The sequence below is a fragment of the Syngnathus typhle genome, linkage group LG14, assembly GCF_033458585.1.
Source record: "Syngnathus typhle isolate RoL2023-S1 ecotype Sweden linkage group LG14, RoL_Styp_1.0, whole genome shotgun sequence".
In the NCBI taxonomy this organism is placed as follows: Eukaryota; Metazoa; Chordata; class Actinopteri; order Syngnathiformes; family Syngnathidae; genus Syngnathus; species Syngnathus typhle.
Window position 1 is genome coordinate 2,732,069 of NC_083751.1, and position 10,941 is coordinate 2,743,009.

A 10,941-nucleotide genomic window follows, 5' to 3' on the forward strand; every position below is an offset into this window, starting at 1 on the left:
AAGGTAGGCGGAGACGGTGACACGTTTACCCTACGAGAAGCTCCACGGTTCCCATAACTAACCATGGTTCTCCACCAGGCCATCCGAGCGGCCCGGGCGGGCGACGTGGACGCCCTGCGGGAGCTGGCGACGTGTGGTCTTCTCTCGCACGCCGTGGACACTCAAGGCGCCGGACCCGCACACCACGCCGCTCGTTGCGGCCGCCTGGAGTGCCTCCGCTTTCTGGTGAGTGAGCACGGCCTGCCGGCGGACGCCCGGGCCGCCAACGGGGCCACGCCGGCTCACGACGCGGCAGCCACGGGACACGTGAGGGAGCTGAGGTGGCTGCTGGATGAGGCGGGATGCAACGTTGGGGTGAGCTACGATACATTGAAGCACCTCGTGTGGTCTAGTTTTACATCTATTTTTTAAATTTTAATTGTTGTTGTAGGACCGGGATGCCGCCGGAGCCACGGCCCTTCACCTGGCCGCCCGCTTCGGCCGCGTGGAGGCGGTCCGCTGGCTGCTGTCCGTCGGCGGCTCGACGTTGGAAGAAGCGGAAACCGAGTGCGGCGCCGTGGCAGCTCACTACGCCGCTTTCAACGGACACCTCGGCTGCGTGGAGCTGCTCGTTGGCCACGCGCCGCGGTCAGCATCCATTTTGGAAAACTGCTACGACATGTATGGAACATCTGCGTCATCCTTTCAGGTGCGTGAGCCGGCAGATGTCTACAGGCGCCACACCCCTCTACTTGGCGTGCCAGGAGGGTCACGTGACCGTGGCCGAGTACCTGGTAGAGCGTTGTGGTGCAGACGTGCACGTGAGAGCGCACGACGGAATGAGCTGCCTGCACGCCGCCGCACACATGGGCCACGTCCACGTGGTGGCCTGGCTGGTGGGTCGAAGTCGAGGTAACGTCCCTCGTTCAAGATATCAACCTCCTTCCATTTTTCTCTTGCCACGCCAGTTGAGCCACACCAGCGTGGAGCCATCCTGCCAGGACCGGGACGGTGCCACTGCGCTGCACTTTGCCGCCAGCAGGGGGCACGCTTGCGTCTTGGAGCAGCTGCTTTGTGCCGGGGCAAAGATCCTGAAGGATTTGTGGGGTGGGACGCCGCTGCACGATGCTGCTGAAAACGGAGAGATCGAGGTTGGCCTCTACCCTTGTGACCTTTTCAAATCTATGACCCAAATAATTTGGGACTAAATGTGGCAACACTGTACAAAAAGAAGCATCCAAGATATTGAACTGGAAAACACAGCTAAAATGGTCTGCTCTTCCAAAAAAGCCTGAGGAGGGCACAATTGCTAATTCAAGAAAAAGAAAATCGTCAGTAGCTGTAAATCATCTTTGCATATTTCAGTGCTGCGAACGGCTGCTGGCCAGCCAGGCCCACCCATCTGACAGAGATCTGGACGGGTTCACCCCTGCCCAGCTGGCCCACTACAACGGACACCAGCAGTGCGCCAGATACCTGCGAGCCAACCAGAAACATGTAAGTTCTCTCTGCTTCAGCGCTGACCATCTGCTTCTTGGTGTGGTCGGCGGTGGCGGGGAGGGAGGGAGGGAGGGAGGCTTGTGGGGTAAAAGCAAAACATCTGGAAGCATCTCGCATCATTTTCTCCATTTGTGACACTGAGGTCACTCAGCTTTGTTGGCTGGGAAATGAAAGCGCTGGTGTTGCCTACAATTTCAAGCAAGGGGACTTTTGTTTCGGGGCTTCCATTGCGTCCCTGAACAACATTTCCAAACAGTTTTCCGCTCGCGAAAAACAGCAAGCGCTTGACTTTTGAGTGCCCAAACTTTTTTTTTTTTTCTGCTTTGACTTGCGTTCAAAGTTTCGAGAAATGGGCGTTGTGCGGTGGCTGTCATCTCGCTTCTCAGCAAACAGAAGTTTGGCAGATCGTGAACAATTCGTTTAAAGAAAAAAAAAAAAAAAAAGAAGCTTCAAAGTGTTGAATGCCATTGCTAGTTGAAGAAAATTCGGAACATAACACAAGTTTAGAGGAGATCATATCAAGTTCACGAATACTCTAAAGGTGCATTTTAGGTTGATGCAGAAATTTGGACCCAAAATATCTTTTTGTGAGCTGTGTTATAAAAGAGCAAATTTATGTGATAAAAAGTAAGGATCAAGGGATCCGTGGAATTCATTGCAACCGCACGCAACAATTCCAATGTCCTTTTTATAATGGTCTTGAATAATAAACAAAGAAAAGCAAAAAAAGTTTAAAAGCCCAGTCAGTTTCGTCTCGGTGATTTACGACCCCGCCCCCCCCCCCCGAAATGCGATCAAAGAGCGGCGTAGTAATCAGGGAATGCTGTCCGCAGACAGACCTTAAAGCCTCCCAGGTGTCTCGGCGGACCACCCGCACCACCAACGGGAGCCGGCGATAAGTTAAGAAGAAGCAGCGCTGCCTGCAACTGCTCATCGGGATCCGTGCCTCGCCACCCCCAGAACAATGGCGGAGTAATTAGCGCCCAACGAGGGCTCCTATCAGCTTTCCCCCCCGCTCCTCTCAGGTGGAAGGCCCCGAATAAACTAAAGCCAGCTCTGTTACGAGATCCACGGGCTCTGGTTTCACGCTTTTCACCGCCTGGAACCGGCAACTCAACCCAACTAAGGAGCAAGATTCAAGGAAGACTCTTGAGCTGGAGCCTCCTATTACTGAAGATCACCTGAGCTTTAATTACTTCTCTCCAGGTGTCTTCAGACTCTTTACCTTGCGTGAAAGAGGGCTGCTATTTGTCGCCTAGACAAGCCGGAAGTGAACTCAGCAATGAATGGCCACTAGAGGGCGCAGTTGATTCAAGTTGGATTGGTGGCAAAGTTCGGAATGAGAAATTTGATTGAATGTAAACAATTTGGCAGAAATATCAGGCAAAAATCATCCCAACTAGTTTGGTGCCTAGACGGGCAGCTGGAGAAGTCTCCTGTGCTGAATTTGATATCGGCCCAATCGGTAAATAAGAAAGTAAAGCAATGGAGACAGAATGAATCGGGAGCAGCCAACCACAAGTGTTACACACCCGACTCATTGGTGGCTTGTTGTTGTTGTTGTTGAAGCATCCAGGCGTGACGGTGTCATTTGTCTTTCCACTCCCCCAAGCGCCGGTGGAAAAAAAAAAAAAAATCAGGAGGATGCGGCGGGATAAAATATCTCTTTTCGAAAGCTTCCGTTGATACCCGCTCCGTGCCAGCGCTCCTTTCGCATTAGCTACAGTAGCCACCCAATCCTTCCCCACCTTCAATTATTCACGCCGTCCTCCACCGGCTTTATTGTTGACGGGCCCTCGGCCACAACGCAGACGGCGCCGGTGTCGAAGCAGCCGTGCCGCTGCCACATCTTCAACGCGCAGCCATGCCGAACCGCTGACATCAAGGTCGGTCCATTTTTTCCTCTGTCGTGCTCTCCTAACCTTTTTAAGCATATTGAAACACAACCTATGGAGCAACTCATGTCGACGGATCATTTCGCAATAGTCATGTATTCTTTATCCTCTGCGAAGATATTCCTACTGCGAGAAAAGTCATTTGCACTCAGTGCCCCTTGTGATTGATTTTCGATCCGTCCAGAGAAATGGACTACCGGGAAAGCCGAGCGTGTGAACTCGTGAGAGGATGTGTACTTACATCCGCAGCCTTGTGTGTGTTGTTGCAAACGCTGGCAGGAGCAAAACGGAACGCCGGGCGAGGTTGTGAACTCCCGATGTGTCGTGATCGGGGTCTTTGATAGCGTGCGTGAGTGCGGAGCAGCTGAGAGGTGGCGTTGATGAAAACCAAATGCTTGCTGCCACTGGGTCCAATTAAAGGCTCGCGTTGAACTGTTACGAGAAGGGTCACCCAGGAAGCACCACCTCCTCCTCTTCCTCCTCCCTTCTTCTTCGTCTTCTCCTTGTTTGTCTCTTGGGGATTGCGCAACTTCGGGGAAGCCGTAGCGCCGCGTGAGAGGAAGCGGCGAGGACCGGCCCCCTCGATTTTCGGACTTTGATGTGGAGTTGCCGATGTGATACGGTTTGTTGTCGGCAGAGCACATGAGGACGTTGTCAATTTTTCAATGCATGCTTTTCCTTTAGGTCTTGTCATCTGATAATGATTTTTTTTTCTTCATTCATCATATCAATAGTTTTGTTTGTTGTCGATGTGTCAAGATAATTAAAAGCAAAAAGGATGTTCGGGGAATTTCCTCTTGGTGGAGGGAGTTTTTTTCAAGTGCCTGTAAAGTGAAAATAAATACAATATGTCTTGTAAATTTAACACATGACTGAGAAGAATGTTTACAACTCGGCCAAATTGAACGATTAGAAAAAAGAAATCAAGTACGTACGTATATACCGTAATTTTCGGACTATAAGTCGCGGTTTTTTTCATAGTTTGGGTGGGGGGGTGACTTATACTCACTCACGAGCGACTTATATACACATATATGTTTTTTTTCACTTTTTTGGGCATTTTATGGCTGGTGCGACTTATACTCCGGTGCGACTTATAGTCCGAAAATTACGGTAAAAGGATTTAGTATTGTGGGGGAAAAAAAATCAAGCCGCTCTCTCCACTCTCAAATATATTCCACCGAGTTGCTCCAGTCCTCACTTTTTCATTGATGGATAATTGGATGTTATTTTTCCTGATACCCCCAGGCCGCCGAACCATCAGCGCAGGAAGACGACACAAAAACGGCCGTGACCATCATGGACACCTTAAAGGTTGTTTGTCATCTGCAAACTTCAACGAACCCCTCGAAATAACGTCACCTCTTCTCGTCAAATCAGCAACCCGAGACAGAGGAGACGGCGGCGGCGGCCAGGTACCCTCTGCCTTGCAAGAGCATCGTCCCACACATTGAGAAAATCCAAACGGCTACTTCTGGTAAGTTCATCAAAGGTTGGGCGAATACGAGGAGACACCAAAGATAATTTGCGTGTTCAGTGATTAAAGGTTTACATCAGCCAAAGAGGTCGCCACCCGACCTCCTCGCCGACAGGAAGCTCCTCGGCGACATGAAGCCCATTATGTCACTCAAGCAGTCGTCCATTTCGGGCGTTTTCACCGGACAAGCCGTAAGCCCGGCCCGCCGCCATTTTAGATTCCATTTACACATTTCCAAAGTATTTGAACTTCCCACCGCAGAGCAAGATGGTGGTGTTGCCCGCCGAGGAGGCCAACCTGGCGGACATGGACTATCTGGTGCCCAGCCACGACGAGAAGGGCCGGCCCATCGCCGAGTGGAAGCGGCAGGTGATGGTGAGGCAGCTTCAAGCTCGGCTGTTGGATGAGGAGGACCAAAGTTGGAAGGTTGGAAGACCTTACAAGAGATTTGAAAATCATCCGCTTGTCTTAACTGAGGTTTATCGACTCAAGGAGAACGGCCGGAGCTTGTCCAAAGTCAACTGGCGCTACTCGCAGGCCCACAACGCCATCCTGGGCCCGTCGGGCGAGCTCCTGACCGAGCACGACCTGGTTTACCTGGAGCAGCAGATCGCCAGCGTGACTCTCCGCCGCCACGCCGGCGAAGGCTACGAGCTGGAGCTGGCGCGGCTGGCCGACGAGCTGCGCCACATCCTGCCGGCGCCCATCGTCAACATCAGCGCCCACGCTCGCTTCGCCGACCCGGCCGGACGTCCGCCTCTGCTGCCCGGCTGGTGCGGTCGAATCTCGGGCATCGTCAAAAGCATGTCTCTCCTCATGAGCGACCTCGCCGAGCAGCCGCACTGCAAGATGCCCGACAGCCAGCTTGCCAGTGTCTTCTCGCAGGCGCCTGACCGGCAAGCCTCCACCAGGGGGCGCCGCCAGAGAATCGAGGACGAGATCCAGCGCTTCGGCGTGTCGGTGAGGACGCTCAAGTCTAATTTTGAGACGCAGGACCAGCCCGCCGAGGAGGAAGAGGTCTTCTCCGCCTTGACTCCAGAACCTGAGGAGAAGCCCCCGGGAGTGGTCGAGAACACCAGCCTCAGGAAGGAGCGCATCGTGGTGCTCTTCCTGGGACACTGGAAGAAGTCGGCCTACGCCGTGACGCTCAAGAGCAAAGAGGCGGCCGAGAGGAAGAAGAGCATCGAGGAGAGCAGTCGGGACAAGATGATGAACAGCTCCTTGGGCCACTTTTTTAAGCAGAGGAGCGCTGTCAACAAGATGCTGGGCAACTGGAGGAGGATGATCTCCAGCGTGCCTTCGCGACAAATACGACGGTAGGCTCGGAAACAACGAAAACAAATCCAACATTGAGACTCGGAAACTTCTTATCGGCTGATTTTCTTTTAGGCTCCACAGACAGCAGACCCTCTACTCCCCGGAGCAGTTCCTCCCACGGATGGACGGCGTGGCGATGGAGTACGACAAGCTGACCCTGGACCTTTTCATGCTGGGCTACTTCCACATCCTGGAGCTGGACTTGCCGGTGGATGAGCGCAAGATGAGGCACCTGTTGTGCTTCGAGGTCTTTGACCACGTAGGCAGCTTCCCTTGGGAGCTGGTGCGCGACTTCCACAAGGCTGTCATCCAGGACATCGAGGCCGGCGACCGCGAGTGGAAGGACGGCTTCGAAGATCTTAAGCTCAAGTTTTTCGGGGAGGCGACAGCCAGGTCCGAGGAGGGCAAAGCGGAGGCGGAGACTAAAGCGGAGACGCGCCAGCTTCCGGAGATTCGACCGCTCCCGAAAGTCATCGTGCAGACCCCCACCCCGGATGAGAACTCGCTCCACGCCGGGACCGACATCTCCTCTTTCAGCAACGAGGAGATATGCCAATACATCGACCGGAGCTTTGCCTTTTGGAAGGAGAAGGAGGCGGAAATTTTCGATTTTGAGTAGTTGCTTGAGCTTTTGTAATTCACACAATACATTCCATCTAGAATCGTAGCCATCTTTCTCGAGGGCGTCAACCAAACTGAGGTATTGCGAAACTCCCGACGGGTGATCAATTCCAGAGCCACCAGCAACTTTTCTCTTCCAAAACACAAACACAAGGCATATAGAATATTCTGAACCCACAAGTGACAAGTGCTACGATCGGAGTTAGTGAAAATCTTCTAAAAAATGCCTAATTGTGAGATTCAAACCAAAATGGTCATGTCATTCCTTATTGATACCACCAGATGGCGCCAAATAATTTTTTATACATTAAACATGGGTTTGGGCTTTTCGCTTTCTATGTTGCAATGAAAAAGCTTTTTGTTATTGAACCTGATCTAGAAGCTTGTGTGCTTACACTTCATTTAGCAGATTGTTTTTCATGGTGAGAGGAAATAAATGAATCAAAGTTCACATAAGCTAGCTGGGCTCCTCTTATTGGTCATATGAGCTTGCCCTGCAATGTGTGTTTGTGTGTGTGGTAGCAGCTGCATGTTATTTCGAATGTGACATCAGCCTTTAGCGTCACTTGTCAGTCGGAGCCCAAAATAACCCAAAGGCAGCACAACACGGTGACTGGGCATAACGTTCCCACTTTTCCATGTTGATTCACAAGCAAATAGTCCGGTCCTATCGCAGGATGAGTCGCCCCGGTGAGTCTATTTACCATTTTATTTAATTCACATGTCGGATAAACGTATCGTAAATTGCGGGGATACTTTCTACATCCGTAAAAACATAATTAAACTTATTTATAAATTGATAAGAAATGGAAACTGTTTGGCACCTATAGTGCTAACATAGAGCTAAAAGAAAATAGCATAGATGTTCTGGTAAGGATCAATATAATTGTTTCAGGTGAATGACTTGGTGCATCTGTGAGTTTCTTCTTCTTCCTCTATCGACTTGCCGTTGAAAATGGTACGCAACGTGGACGACCTTGACTTCTGCCTGCCGTCGCACCCGCAGACCATCCTGGAGGGCCTCCGCGCCCTGTGCTCTCAGCCCAAGATGGTGGACGTAACGCTGAGCGCCGGAGGTCGTGACTTCCCGTGCCACCGCGGTGTCCTGGCCCTCTGCAGCGCCTACTTCAGCTCCATGTTCTCGGGGGACTTCGCCGAGAGCATTGCGGCCCGCGTGGAGCTCCAAGAAGTGGACCCGGAAATACTGGGCTGCTTGTTGGACTTTGCTTACACGGGCAAACTGACCATCAACCAGAGTAACGTGGAGGGCCTGATCCGGACCTCCAGTAGGTTACAGTTCCAGACGGTCCGCGCCGTGTGCACGCGTTACCTCCAGCACCAGATTGACGCCACCAACTGCTTGGGCATACTGGAGTTTGGAGAAATCCACGGCTGCCCTGAGGTGGTGGCCAAGGCACGGGCTTTTCTTTTAGAGAACTTTGAGGCTGTCCAGCTGAGCGAGGAGTTCCTACTCCAGGAGAAGGACCGCCTGGTCTCCTGCCTGAGCCACGATGGCCTGCAGATCCGATGCGAGCACGCTAGAGTGGAGGCCGTTCTTAGGTGGGTCGGGCACCGGCGGGAGGCTCGGTTGGACCACATGCCGGAGCTGCTGGGCCTGTGCAGACTGGAGCTGCTTGACCCGGACTACCTGAAGGGGACACTGTTGCAGGATGCTCTGGTGCAGGCCTCGGACGGCTGCAGGGAGGCTGTGGAGAAGGTCCACATAGAGGTTCGGAAATATTTACTTGAAATGAATAATAGATTTATTTATAATGCACTTTACTTTTGTAGAAAAAAAAAACCTTTCCTCAGATTTATTTATTTATTTATTTATTTATTTATTTATTTATTTATTTATTTATTTATTTATTTATTTATTTATTTATTTATTTATTTATTTATTTATTTATTTATTATTAGAAGATGCATTTGGCCCCAAAGTGCACGAGTCAAGTGGACGGTCAGAGTCCACAGCCCAATCTTCAGGAGGTGCTCTTCGTCATGGGGGGTCGCTCCCTGGACGACGACTCCGACGACGATTCTGACGACGAGGATGGCGAGCGAGCCAGAGCGAGAGAGAGAAGAGCCCATCTTAAAAACTGTGCCTTCTATAACACCAAGACAAGTACAAACAATCCTCAACTCAATATTTCTTTCCATGTATGTGTCCTAATACTTTTGCCCATGTTTGTTGTCTTTCCAGAACAGTGGCATGAGCTCCCAAATTTCCCCAACCCCAACAAATGGGGCTTCTCCATGGTGTCGTTGAATAATGACGTCTACGTCACAGGTGAAGCATGCGCCCGTCTCGCCGTCAGCCATTTTGAGGCTCAAACAAAACGTCTCCCCCGCAGGAGGCTCTCGGGGCTCCAACACCAACACCTGGTCCACCACGGAGACATGGAAGTACATCACCAAGGAAGGACGCTGGGTCACGGTGGCGCCCATGCTCAGACCTCGCACCAATCACTCGTCAGCCACGCTTAACGGAGAGATTTACGTCATTGGAGGCAAGAGTGTCCCAATACTTTTGACAACAAAGCTGTCCAATCAAACTCTTTATTCCCCTCTATGTTTTCAGGTACGACATTAGCTCGGGTAGAAGTGGAGCGTTACGACCCGTACCACGACACGTGGACCTCCACGTGTCCCGCCGTCAAGTACATGACCAATTTCACGTGTACGGCGTGCCAGGGGAAGCTCTACGTGATTGGCTCCTGCGCCGTCAAGTACAACGCCTTGACCATGCAATGCTACAACCCCGTCATAGGTGAGGACACGTCAAAAGGTGTCCTAACACTTTTGTCCATTCGTGCTTATTTTTTTGGTCCTAGATAGCTGGATGAATATCTGCTCGCCGTTCATCCCCAAGTACCTTTCGTCTCCTCGCTCGGTGTGCATGGAAGGAAACATCTACCTGCTGGCCGACAACACCAAGAAAGTTTACTCCTACGACCCCGACGCCAACTTGTGGCAGAAGGTGCCATCTTATTTCCCGACAGTGAAGCCCCGCTATGAAATTGCGTCATCAGAAACGTTCTTTTGTAGATCCAGCTGCTCCACATGCTACATGAGAACGGCGGCCTGGTGTCGCTGGACGGGAGGTTGTACGTGACGGGCGGCCACTGGAAAGGGATGGAAGGCGATTACGGCGTGGAGGTGGAAGTGTACAGCCGCGCCCCAGACACCTGGGAGGTGGAGGGCTTCCTGCCCAGACTCTGGTTCTACAGCGGGGTCTCCACCATTTTTCTCGACCCCACCAACTGGCCTCGGGTCTTCCCCGCCGACGCCACGTAGGTGATGTCACATGATGTGCTGGACATGTTTGAATGCAAAAAAAAAAACATGTGTTCAAAAGAACCTACGCACAATTTTACATGAAATACAAGAATTTGAATGTTCGCTTATTTTGGGATTTTTTTTTGCTGTTGAGAAAGAAGTCACAGTTGTGAGAATAAATAAGCCTCAGTCGTACAAGAAGGTATTATTTTTAAATATGCATTTTTAAAAGAAAAAATGTGAGGGGGGGAAAGGCGAAACAAATGTTTTTAATTTTCAAAACGGTTAGGTTTTTCTTATAGTATAGACTTTTGGAAAATAAATCTCTAGAAATAAGCTTTTTGTCTTACAAGATTGCCTTTTAAAAATATTTTATTTTTTTATTGATTTAATATAGTAACTTAATATGACTGTATATCGCTATGACTTTATTATTGTAAAATACAATTGTACTTTTTTTTTCTCTTAAAATGACTTGAAAAATAACTTCAAATAATTCTGCCTTCTAATTAAGAAAAGACTAGATGGTGCTTTTTGATAAACCACACGTTTATTCTCATGTGACTGTGATTTTATTCTGCTTGTGTACTTATGTTTTGATTGAGGAATAAAAGAATAAAATGGCATCACCTGGTATTGTGATCATTAACCCTTGAGGAATCCAGTCCTCGCTGAGGCTACCAGGGAAATAGTCAAACAACACTCAGTTTCCTTGGCAACGACCCCCACCCAGGACTTGTGTGCGGTTGCCATGGCAACCACACGAGCTGATCAGTGGTCGCAGGGACGGCAAAAGCTTTGCAGTCGACTAAAAAGTTTGACCAGCAACTTTTGTCCTTTTACTTAGAATATTTTTACTCCACTTTTTTATTT

At 50.4% G+C, this 10,941-nt stretch overlaps 2 protein-coding genes across 3 annotated transcripts; both read left to right on the top strand.

Moving 5' to 3' along the window:
* The first annotated feature begins 63 nt into the window (after window positions 1-63).
* espnla (espin like a) lies at window positions 64-7,245 on the top strand. Its single transcript, XM_061297083.1, has 11 exons — window positions 64-354; window positions 431-627; window positions 689-875; window positions 948-1,130; window positions 1,345-1,476; window positions 4,623-4,688; window positions 4,755-4,851; window positions 4,912-5,042; window positions 5,113-5,277; window positions 5,344-6,167; window positions 6,241-7,245. The coding sequence occupies exons 1-11, from the start codon at window positions 64-66 to the stop codon at window positions 6,785-6,787; spliced, it is 2,820 nt and encodes a 939-aa protein (XP_061153067.1). The 3' UTR covers window positions 6,788-7,245.
* A 109-nt stretch (window positions 7,246-7,354) lies between these two features.
* klhl30 (kelch-like family member 30) lies at window positions 7,355-10,694 on the top strand. Of its 2 annotated transcripts, none has more exons than XM_061297108.1 (8): window positions 7,355-7,479; window positions 7,685-8,518; window positions 8,710-8,914; window positions 8,993-9,079; window positions 9,144-9,299; window positions 9,371-9,559; window positions 9,624-9,769; window positions 9,838-10,694. In XM_061297108.1, the coding sequence occupies exons 2-8, from the start codon at window positions 7,745-7,747 to the stop codon at window positions 10,084-10,086; spliced, it is 1,806 nt and encodes a 601-aa protein (XP_061153092.1). In that variant the 5' UTR covers window positions 7,355-7,479; window positions 7,685-7,744; the 3' UTR covers window positions 10,087-10,694. The 2 variants fall into 2 exon arrangements, with proteins under 2 accessions (XP_061153092.1, XP_061153093.1); XM_061297109.1 differs by having other exon boundaries at window positions 7,362-7,479; window positions 7,796-8,518.
* Window positions 10,695-10,941: the final 247 nt, after the last annotated feature.